The sequence below is a fragment of the Pseudorasbora parva genome, chromosome 23, assembly GCF_024679245.1.
Source record: "Pseudorasbora parva isolate DD20220531a chromosome 23, ASM2467924v1, whole genome shotgun sequence".
Taxonomy (NCBI): Eukaryota; Metazoa; Chordata; class Actinopteri; order Cypriniformes; family Gobionidae; genus Pseudorasbora; species Pseudorasbora parva.
In genome coordinates, this window is record NC_090194.1 from 32,753,191 (window position 1) to 32,765,674 (window position 12,484).

The 12,484-nt window shown below is 33.5% G+C and overlaps 1 protein-coding gene across 1 annotated transcript; it reads right to left on the reverse strand.

Annotated features, from left to right (window-relative positions):
* Positions 1-1,091: 1,091 nt before the first annotated feature.
* Positions 1,092-12,278, reverse strand: ved (ventrally expressed dharma/bozozok antagonist). Its single transcript, XM_067433565.1, has 4 exons — positions 11,436-12,278; positions 4,066-4,814; positions 3,102-3,361; positions 1,092-2,107 (listed from the first exon to the last, which is right to left on the reverse strand). The coding sequence occupies exons 2-4, from the start codon at positions 4,349-4,351 to the stop codon at positions 1,775-1,777; spliced, it is 879 nt and encodes a 292-aa protein (XP_067289666.1). The 5' UTR covers positions 4,352-4,814; positions 11,436-12,278; the 3' UTR covers positions 1,092-1,774.
* Between the last annotated feature and the right edge of the window lie 206 nt (positions 12,279-12,484).

Genomic DNA, 12,484 nt, shown 5'->3' on the forward strand with positions numbered 1-12,484 from the left:
TTGTCCCCACCAATATTTTAGCGATGCACAGGATTGCGGTTTAGCGGCTTTGCTGCCATAGCGACGGAGGCAAGGGGAGCATGCGCTGGAAACTTGCGCGTGTTTAAAAAACATATCGAGCTCGCGTCCACCGTTTGAACGCAATAGGATTTCCAAATATAGGGCTGAATAGGGAAAAACGGTATCAGTGGGTCTGTCCAGTAACTTACGATGAACCTATGGCGAACTGCGCTCAGACTGACTTAAAGCAGCAGTGCTGACAGACACATCCTTGCTTCTAAAGGTAGGCCTTTTTTTAATGGATAATATATTATAATATTCCATACATTATCAAAGCTTAGCAGACTTATTTTTCTAGACATTAGACTGGTTAATTAATAGATTATAGCCAAATTAATGTTATTCGTTTAGCTATAGGCAGGCTATATTAATAATACATAATTCTGTCATATAAAGTTTGACATTTAAAAAATATTTAGATAAAAATGGGACAAATAATTACATAATATAGTCATAATAGTAAATTAATAAAGAAAATTAAACATTTTTGAATTTTAGAATTATCAGTAAAATGGTTACAGGTTCAGAGTGATGGCTTAAAGAGACAGTGCACCCAAAAATGAAAAATCTGTCATAATTTCCTCACACTCAAGTTGTTCCAAACCTGTATGCATTTCTTTATGTTGAATACATAGGAAGACACATTCCTAACATGGAAGTCAATGGTGCCCCCAAAGCAGCCTGGTTACAAACTTTCTTCAAAGTATCTTCTTTTGTGTTCAGCAGAAGAAAGAAACACACACAGGTTTGGAACATAATGAGGGCGAGTAAATGATGACACAATTTTTATTTTTGGTGGCCATTCCTTTAAAGTGCACCAATATAGGCTACTAAAGAGTTCTTTAGAAATAAATACAATAATCAAATGTAAAATAAAATGTGTTCTATTGCAAGTTTACATACTTGATTCCATGTTTATTGTTGAGCTGTGGTCATTGTTTAATTGTCACTCTATCACTCTTTAATTGCCAAGTTCAAAAATGATTTGGAAAAAAAACACACACAAAAGAACTTATTTTCAATATACAGTGATTGTTGACAGATATTTTTTATTACCTTTGATCACAGTCTTGGGCATTTCAAAGATTAGTAAAAACACTGGCTTTGATGCATTGTTAGTTCTTGTCCAGCATCAGATTTACATTTTTTCCTCCCTCATTTATATGCTGTTATTATACTTTATACAAAAGCCAGAAACTAGCCTCTTTTTTTTAGCACAGGCCTATCTAAAGGGTTAATGATGCCACCTGATTATCAACTGTAAAAAATACACATTTTACCTCTTCCCAACAAGGAAAACCACCAACAATAAAGAATGCATGATTATATGGTCATGGCTTTGCAATAAAAAAATGTGGTTATAATGGAGGTCAATGGGGCAAAAAACTTTTCAATCAATTTATTGCATCCTTGCTGAATAAAAGTATTCTTCTTTTTTTATGTATTATGTAATAATGAAGCATGAAAAAATAGTGTAGTCAAATAGAAAATGATTTATTTATACACTCCTCTTGTACATATAGACATGAATGAAATAGAACCTTTTCAAGATTTACAAACATATTTAAATAATAATAAAACAAATTAAAAATGACATTTGTTATTGCACTTCACCCTGTATTCACAAATGCAAAGATGTAAACAAAGCCCAAGACGTAACGTCTTGACTAACAGGCAGAAATGAATGTTTTGTTGCCGGTGTCTCCTCTCTCTCTCACTGTGAGCTGTAGTAGTGAGAGTGGTACGGCGGGTACATCATGGAAGGGTTGCTGGGATGGGCGGGAAGGCTCTGGAGGGTGCTGTACTGATACAGGGCGTCCACAGGCAGGCTTCCTGCGGTGGCAGGACCGTAGTGGAATCCTGAACCGTAAGGTGTCAGGCTCTCCTGGACCCCCGGGTAGAAGCTGGGATACGGAGCGGCGCGGAAACCGTGCAGATCGGAGTAATGCATCATGTGGGAGGCCACCTTGGCCTGGCAGGCCTGAGCGAGGCTGTCCTGAACGGTCCGTTTCAGCTTCATGCGTCGGTTCTGGAACCAGTTTCTGATCTGATGGAGAAAAGCATAACGGAAGTTTACATTTGGCACAGCAAGAAGTTGTGCAGTTAACATGCGTTACAGTATTTGTTAACATTAGTTAATAAACACCATTGTTAGTTCATGTTAAGCTCTGGTCCGTTTTTAAAATATGGTAACGCTTTACTATAAGTTTTTTTAATGTTAATAAAAATAAAATTGTGTTTTTTTAATGTTTTGATACGTTTTACACGACGTAGCCTATTAAAAAAAGGAACCTGTAATATGCATGATGTCAGTTTTCAAAACAACACGTTTTTTTGGACATTACACTGAGACAATAATGCTATCGTTTTCAAAAACGTGCACTTTGAAACCTCATTTTCAAAAGTTTGCGTTTTCAGGACACCAAAACGTGCAAAAGAAAATTACTTTTTTAGTTGAAAATGTTGGTGTAAACGGCCCTTACATTCACAGTGCATTAACCAATGTTAAGACATACAACTTTTTGTTTTAATAATGCATTAGTGAATGTTTAAATTAACGCTAACAAAGAGTGGCGTTTACACAACAGCGTTTTCAAACGGAAAATGCTTTTATGTGTTTTGTCCATTCATTTACGGAGCCTGAAAATACAAACTTTTGTGCAAAGTGCAAGTTTTTGAAAACGATACCTATATCGTTTCTGTGTAAACTACAAGAAATGTGTGAAAATGCTGACATCATGCACCTGGTGTAGAGTTTCTTTACAAAGTGACATCGCCATCTACTGGCCTGGCATGCATAATACAGGCTTTGTGTGCGGACCCATGTAAATGGGGATCGTTTTTACAATCTTTATATCAAACTTTTTGAAAACACAAAAACGTTTTTAGCTCATTGCTGTCGTGTAAATGTACCCTGAGGTGGATAAATGCTTTAGAAGTATTTTTCATTGTTAGTTCATGTTAACTAACCGATGTTAACAAATTGAACCCTCATTGTGAAGTGTTACAAAAATATACATGTATAATAATCAACCTCATACCTGTTTATCAGACAGATTTAGTCTTTTGCAGAGCTCAGCTTTGTCCTGGGCTCCCAGATAGGCGTTTCTCTTGAAGGCTTTCTCCAGGCTGTTGATCTGCTCTGCGGTGAAAGCCGTTCGGGGTCTGCGGCCAGTAGAGGGAGATGCAGATGGAGCCGCTTCTTTAGGGGCCCCAGGTGAGAGAGAACGGCTGCCCTCGCTCTCGTACCCTGACGTCTCCTCCTCCTCCGTGCTGCTGCTGCTGAAACCTGGCTCCGATACTGTGACAAAACAAAGACAGTTTAATGTACAGATGGAAACAGGAGGTAAGGTCACAAAAAAATACTATAGAAAATATACATTTTCATTTAAACTGAAAATGCTCAACTGAAAAATAAATACTATTAGGAAATTTAGGAGAAAATCACAAAATTAAATTAAAGTAGATTTTCATAAGCACATTTAAATTTAAGATACTAACAAAATGACATGAAATGGCTATATATTTATTATTATAACAGTATTTTAATAGTACTTTTAACCGTTGTTACCATGTTAAAGAATATTTCTACCATTTTAACTACTGATTTAATAAAATAAAAACAAACAAATGGTTATTTCATTTCTTTTAATGAATTGATTTATGTTTTGGCAACGCTTTACTCTTTAGTTTTTATTTAAATTTTTGGTACTATAACATGATTTGGAAAACATGGAGAATCAGGAGAAATGTATGGAGCAAGTTAAAGAATAATTTATACTATTTTACTGTTAATCAAATTAAAATGATAGTATTTTTAGGTCTGTTTTGTACATTAAATTATTTAAAACAAAAAAGCTGTTAAAGATTAAATAAAGCTCTGTTAAAGAATTCTTTTTATGATTTTAAAATTTCTAATTAAATGGAAGAAAAACTTTTTTTTACATTTAACCATGAAAACATGTATAGAAATATCTCATGGATTATTAAAAAAAGCATTTTTACCGTGAGTGTGTTGTTGGATGATATTGTTGTCATTTGGCTCGGTCTCTTGCGTAGATGTACACAAACTGTTTCCCGGCTGTGCTGGCTCCGTATGTTTCTCCTGACCCTCCGTGTTTTCCGGTCTCCATCTGCTGTAGAAGCCCGGAAGGCTCTCTGAGGCAGTACCAGAGGTGCTCGGGCCGCCCCGTCCGGGAGAGTCCCAAGAGTTTGAGGGACGTGTGGATGCCGAGCTACACAAGGCCTGGCTGCTCTGAGAAAGCCACTCGATGGAAAAATGCCCCTTCATCTTGGAGAACGTGTCCAAATCCAGCAGTAAAAGACAAATATCCGGTATGAAACAAGGCAATGCGGTTGTTCTTCTTCAGGGTGAGTTTCCAGAAGTGAAGTCCCGTGAGCGAGCGGGTGCGATCTGTGTTTGTGCTCTGATAAGTGTGGCTTTGGGTTCACTGATCAACACCTCCAGCATGAGGCTCAAGTATTTATAGGGCTAATCCCAGCTCATTTACAATTCACTTGGCCCGGATCAAAGGAAACATCCTCCCCTGTCCTGATCTCCACCCCTTCAGTTTTCACAAGTGTGGTAATGAAGACGTCTCAATCGGCCTTGAGTGAACCCATTAACTCCTGGCACCAGTAAGTCTGGAGATGTAATCCCCTCCCTAAAACCATCTCTGATCCCGTCTCCTCACCGAGGTGTGTGTGTGTGTGTGTGTATGTTCGGGATTTCATATGTCCACGCTAGAAGGAGTCTGAGGTGGAAGTTCAAGGTTAAAAACAGAGTCTGAGTCATGGAATTCATAACCAACAGCAATATTCGTAAAATTGAAATGGTTTTAGTCCTTAATGAGAAACCAATGAAAAGCTCTTCAAACGGACTGAAAAATGTTTCAAAAGCATCCTTGTATTACTTTATTATACAATGTCTTTCTTTCTTTCTTTCTTTCTTTCTTTCTTTCTTTCTTTCTTTCTTTCTTTCTTTCTTTCTTTCTTTCTTTCTTTCTTTCTTTCTTTCTTTCTTTCTTTCAGAAATTATGAACTAATTGTGAAAAAGAACTTTCAAAAAGGCCAACCAGTTAGTTTATTTAAGTACTAAATCATATATTTGTGTTGTGTGTCATTTATTTATTTAAGTTTTAAGAGAAATTCATACAGGTTTGAAACAACTTGAGGGAGAGTAAAGGATGACAGAATTTTCATTTTAAATTGAACTATCCCTTTAAGGTTATGTGTCCTTTATTTATTTTCTAAATCATATATTATTTGTGTTATGTGCCATTTACTTATTTAAGTTTTAAATCTTTTTTTATTTTTTATTTGAATGTATTATTTTCTAAATCATATACTATTTTGGTTATGTGACATTTATTTATTTATTTAAGTTCTAAATCCGGTATTTTTTAGATTGTGTTATTTATTTACTTACTTACTTACCGTTCTTAAGTTCCAATCCGGTGTTTTTTTAGGTTATTTTCCCTTTATTTATTTATTTATTTAAGCTCTAAATCTTTTTTAAGGTTATAAATAAATAATTTATTTATTTATTATTTTCTAAATGATATATTGTTTTGGTCATGTGTCATTTATTTATATATTTATTTATTTAAGTTCTAAATCAGTTTATATATATATATACACTGTAAAAAATTTGTGTTGGTTTTTGTTGGTTTAACTTAAAAAAGTAAGTAACCTGGTGGCCTTAAAATTTTGAGTTTATTGGAATTAAAAATTTGATTTGATACAATGAAGGAAATTAGTTTAATAAATAGAAACTCAAAATATTTTTGTATCTGAACCACATAAAAAACACCACATGATACATCATGAAAATAGCTAAATTTGGCATGTTTCACTGCGTCATCAGAAATAACACACACAATTACCCAATATGCTTACAAAATCTTTTAATAATCTTTTAATAAAGGTTGTCAAATCTCAAAAATATGTCATTGTATTAACTCAAAATTTTAATTTCAATGAACTCAAAATTTTAAGGCAACCAGGTAACTTTTTTTCTAAATAATTTTTTACAGTGTATATATATATATATATATATATATATATATATATATATATATATATATATATATATATATATATATATATATATATATATATATATATATATATATATATATATATATTTATTATTTATTTATCATTTTCAAAATCTTATATTATTTTGGTTATGTGTCATTTATTTATTTATTTATTTATTTAAGTTCTAAATTCGGTATTTTTTTTAGATTGTGTCATTTGTTTGTTTGTTTATTTATTTATTTACTTACTTACTTAAGTTCCAATCCGGTATTTTTAGGTTATTTTTCATTTATTCATTTATTGAAGTTCTAAATTCGGTGTATTTTTTAGGTAGTAAGATATTTATTTATTTATTTTCTAAACCATATATTATTTTGTTTTTGTGTCATTTATTAAGTTCTAAATCATGTATTTTTTTATATTGTGTCATTTATTTTTTTAAATCAAGTGTTTCTTAGGTTGTGTTACTTATTTATTAAATATTTATTTATTTACTTAATTGCCAGTCCTGCACAACAAAATTAAGCTGACACATTTCTTAGTGTCAGATGAGAGAATCACTTTGTTGGTTTTTTATACATATAGTTTTTTAATATATATTTATTTATTTTACTGCTTTTAACAATAAGCACAAACGTTTATTCAGTGTCTTTAGAATAAAAATGATTGTGTGTTTGTTTATTACTGTAGTTTCTCAGATATGACAACAGAACAAAACTTTTGTGAAAATGTCTCTCTGTCACCAACACAAATGTTCTCCGTCTCTCTCATACACACTTAATGTTCCTGTGAGTGTCTGCAAACGGGGGTCATTGAGCTCTTGTTTATGCCCTTTTCAGCAGGTATTGGTATCAAAGCACGCGGCTCTTTTGAAGTGGCAGGTAGAGGTTAATGGGCTGTTTTAGAAACACTACACGAGTATGGAGACAGTAGTCTGCAGAGAACAACTACTGATGGAGATAACTGCCGGGCCTTGGATCTACCCCCCCCATACACACACACACACACACACACACACACACACGGGATCATTACGCATAGGTGATCTGCTTTATCAGCGGCTTGCTTGAGATTAAGTTGATCAGTCCCACTATTGAAGAATACGTAATTTCAAAGCCCGCCAGACACTTCTGATTATCAGATGAGCAAATAAAACACACTCAGATGGTCCCATTATTGTTTCTAAAGGATCTGAAGGGTTTGATCCCTTTTGGGTTCAATGAAGAAAGAAAAAACAGAAAAAAACAGAAAGACGGCGCCAAGGGTGGAGATTTTATGCATACAAAGGTCCACTAGAGGATTTATTACCTGCCGGATAGATCCTGCAAATCTTTCATTTCTTATTTACTTATTTAATTTTTTGCTTACTATTTTTGTTCTGTGTCACAGTGTGGCTGTATTGTTTTTTATTGTATATATTTTGTATATATGTACTGACTGTATTGTATATATTTTTATTTATGTATTTATTTAACTATTTTTTTAAATCTGGCATTTTTTAAGTTATTTGTCATATAGAGCGGCTGTATTTATTATTATTTTATTTATTTTCCGAAATCAGTCATTTTTATGTGTCATATATAGTGTGGTTGTCTTGGTATGCATGTATTTATTTATTTTTGGTCATTAGTTATTATATATATATATATACACACACACACACACACACACATACTGTTTGTTTCCAACAAACAAATATCAAGATAGCCACACTATCTATATATAGATATTGATATTTGTTTGTTGGATAGGTGCTTGATTGCTTTTTTTAAAATAAACATTTATTTTAAAAAAAGGACAAACATTTTTTTGTTTCTGGATTATTAAAAGCTGATAATGTATCTTAACGGTGCACTAAATCAAATACCACATAAAATAACAGTCAATATTATGCATTGTTGTTATGCAAAAAATTCTTATCATTTTCTAAAATAACTATATTTTGCATTATATTTTTAAACATGTTTCTGGGTGTCAAGGAAAAGGCATTTTACAGTTGTTTGGAAATATTTAAAATATGATAACATTATGAATGGAAGCAGCTCCTTTACAAAGATGATATAACGTTCATTCAGAATCTCAGCTAATGAAATGATGAGAATAAAATGAGTGGACTGGAGATCATTTAAAGGTTCAAAGGGCAGATGATTTGTTTACACTCTCTCATCATATCTTCATTTCTATCTGTCTCTCTCTTTCAGCGAGAGGCCAAACAAACACCCGATCTCATTCCTCTCTTATCTGTCACTGATCTCTCTGTAATTGTATTGTAGGTTTCTATATTCCACTAAGGATCAGTGTTAGGGGACGGTCCCGTCTCGTTTCCGCTGGCCCCGGGCCCTGATATGTGATAAACCCGGGGCTGACTTTGATGTGTGTGTCAGCGGAGAGGAATCAGGCTGAAGTACAGACAGGAGCCTGTTTTTATGGATGACAGACGGGAGGGGTTGGAGACGGCAGGTCCACTTCTCATCTCATATCATTAAAGCACAGATTACAGTGTGTGTGTGTGATTGTGTGTGTGTGAGAGAGAGCCTATTCTGTAATAATGTTCCTGAGGTGATAGCAGCCATCTGATTTTGTTTTTTGTGTGGAAAAACATCAATATAGGATGGATTCAGGTTGATTGGGACACCTTTTGCCATTGAGATGACTGGGAAATGTGTTCCATGTCAACCTGGATTCAGCTACGTGTGCATCAGAATCCAAAACACTGAACTGAAGACCCTATGTACGGGTTTAGCCTCCAAAGAACCGTACAGAATTGACCATTCACAGCCAAAGATTGATCTTTGCAAGAGCATTTTCTTTTAAAAGCATACAAGTTGCATTATGTTTCATGCATTTATTTATTTCTATTTTTAAGTTCTAAATCAGGTATTTCTTAGGTTATGTGTTGTGCATTTATTTATTTATTCATTAAATCAGATATATTTTTTCAGGTTATGTTAAGCATTTATTTATTAAATCAGGTATTTTTCTAGATATGCCGTGCATTTATTTATTTATTTATTGATTAAATCAGCTATTTTTCAGGTTGTGTGTTATACATTTATTTATTTATTAAATCTGTTTTTTTCTTAAGTAAATGCACAACTTATAACCTAAAAAATACCTGATTTGATAAATGAATAAATAAATAAATGCATGACACATAACCTGAAGAAATACCTGATTTAATATATATATATATATATATATATATATATATATATATATATATATATATATATATATATATATATATATATATATATATATATATATATATATATATATATATATATATATAGTTCTAAATTAGGTATTTATTTTTTTCAGGTCATGTGTCAAGCATTATTTATTAAATCAGGTATTTTTTTCCAGGTTTTACTTAATAAATAAGTAAATGCATGACTTATAAATAAAATAAATAAACAAACAAACAGATGTATGACACACAACCTGAAAAAAAGGCCTTATTTAATAAATCAGTGATTAAATAAGGTATTTTTTCAGGTTATGTGTCATACATGTACTTATATTTATATATATTTACTTAAAATGTATTTCTTTTCTTTTTTGTCATGCATGTATTAGGTCTAAATCTGGTACTTTTTTAGGTTAGGTGTCATTTTTTTTCTTAATCTGGTATTTTAGGTAATGTGTTGCCGTTTTCACATTTATTTCAGCAGTCTCTCCTCTCTTAAATGTCATTTCTTATCAGTCTGATAAGGCTCGTGTTGGATACTGTCAGCTTTTTGTATTGATAGAAACGTTTTGATCACCAAGAGAAGACCCTCAGCCCATAGTACTGTTCTGTTATCATATTTATTAGTGCTGATGAGTCCAGTTAAGCGTCTATCTGCCTCTGTTGGTGTAATGTGTGTGTGTTCGAGAGGATCAGTGGAAGTGTCCGTCAGGGAGCGCTCCTCCCTCACAGTCAGCCTGAAGTGCTGCTACAGACGGCAGTCTCTCAGAGTAATGGCCCCCGGCGGTGACGGCCTTTGATTGTCCTCATTGAGCCTCTTTCATCTCTAATAGGGCTGTTTGCTGCTCTGTTATGACTGCTCAGGTATTGTTCCTCAGCAGAGCTGCAGGAGCCCGAGAGTGAAACAACCAGCTGTGCAAAATCAACACCGGCACCAAAAGCATCGCGCCACTACAAAATAAACCCAGCATCAACATCTGTACACGATTTTATCCTCATGCTGAGCGTCTATTGACAAGATTTGTGCACTGTACTTTATTTAGAAACATGCTGATGTTGAAATCTAATACAATAACATCTATTAAGGTTTCAATTAAACAAATACATATTTTATATATATATATATATATATATATATATATATATATATATATATATATATATATATATATATAGTCTTTTCATTTTAATGTTATATACTGTACATAATATTAAATATAATACATCAGTGATTTTAGTATCGAGATGCTATTATTGGTTTTATTATTTAGAATATCTTTATTTTCTGTATTCATTTTAATTTTAAAGTTTTAGTAATCTTGTTTTGGTTTTTTTATTCGTTTTTAAAAAAATATTTAATTATTTAAAAAATAAATAAATTTCAGTTTGAGTTATACATCAAGTTAAACAAAATTAGAAAGAGGACAAAAAGCTAAAATATATGTTTTGAATTTTTTTTTATTTTAGTTCACACACTTTAAAAAAAAAGTAATGTCTCCAATTGAAAAATTTCTAGTGATTGATCACATCTAAATTTTGCAATTTAATTCACAGAAATTAAATTAGGCCAACTGAACATTTTTAATGTGATCAGCCACTTAAAAATTTCAGTTGGAGACATTATTATTATTTGTGTATATATATATATATAAATAACAGTCACTGTTAAAATAAATAAATACATGACTGATTTTGAACACGTGTGGGTGTATATAATATGTATAATATATATATATATATATATATATATATATATATACACACACACACAATATAATAAAGTTATTAAATATCATGGTAAAACCTGAATTTTACTCAAATCTGTTTTCTTTATGTTAAGAATATTTGTTAATCCTATAGGACCTTGCTCTTCTTTTAGTGTGCCAATATTATCTTTTATTTCTAGGGTTTACTTTCTCTCGGTTTATTTCTACATTTCTGTGATATTGTACGTTAGGTGTCAATCACCACATTATAACATGAAATTGTGATTGGCCGATGTTTAATGACTTTAATGTTAGTGTGTTCTGGTCTTGTTTGTTATGCAGGGAATGTCCATGAAAGTCACTAATCCGGTTAATCCCATCAACCTGATTGCAACACATCCAGTAATCCCTCATTGACTCCAATCAGAGGAACTGACCTCAAAGAACGACCCGCGGAACCGGCCCGGTTGGAAAATCAGGTCTGATTAGGTTTAGAGCTGCCCCGCCGTCTCCAGGGATCTGCTCCTCGCGGAGGCCAGAGGTGTCCCGGACGCTCCGCCGGCCCATTCAGGGCACTTTTGTTTCACACCTGGAACCGGGGAGGGGAAGTGTGAAGGAGGCATTAAGCCCTATTGAGCATAACTGCCGATACCCTCCCACCCCGTCTCTTACGACGCTCATCACTGAAGAGCCGGGGCCAGATCGCCATGTTTGTGAATGCTTTCACATCATGGACACTTGACTGAAAGGAGCGTCCTCGCCGAGAAAGACAAGGGAGGAGGGAACGCTACATTTGGGCCTTTCCTTTTCCTGTTAAGAGTGTAATGTAAAGGCTGATGTGAGGTGTGAACCTAGACTTGCCCTTTGAAGTTAAAATGACATTTAGAGGTCAATTATGTTGTTAGCAGAAGGTGTCTGCCGGTTTGAAACCGCCATAAAATACAGCTTAAAGGTAGATAAAACGAAACGCGTCGGTTTATGTCCTGTCAAACCCGAAGACGCGCCACTTAAAGAGGCTGCGAACCAACAGCATCAGAGATAAAACACACATCTGCGACTCGGAACATCAAAACAAAATATCATAAAGAAGACTAGGCAAAGAATATGAGAAGTCAAAACATTGTTCGTCGTATTTTTTGAGTGTTGATTTAAAAGATGACTGATAATCATTTTCATATATCATAACATTTACACTGGGGCAATACTGGAGCATTACCATAGCATCCTGTCTAAAAAACAATCTTAAAGGGATGGTTCATTCAAAAATGTAATTTCGGTCATCATTTACTGACCCTCCAATTGTTGTAAACCTGTACGAATGTCTGTTGAACACAAAAGAAGATACTTTGAAAAAATGTTGGTAACCAAACAGTTGATGGGCCCATTGACTTCCATAGAACGGGGAAATGCTATGGAAATCAACGGGTTGCATTAACTATTTGGGTGTCGACATTCTTCCAAATATCTCATTGTGTTCAGCAGAAGA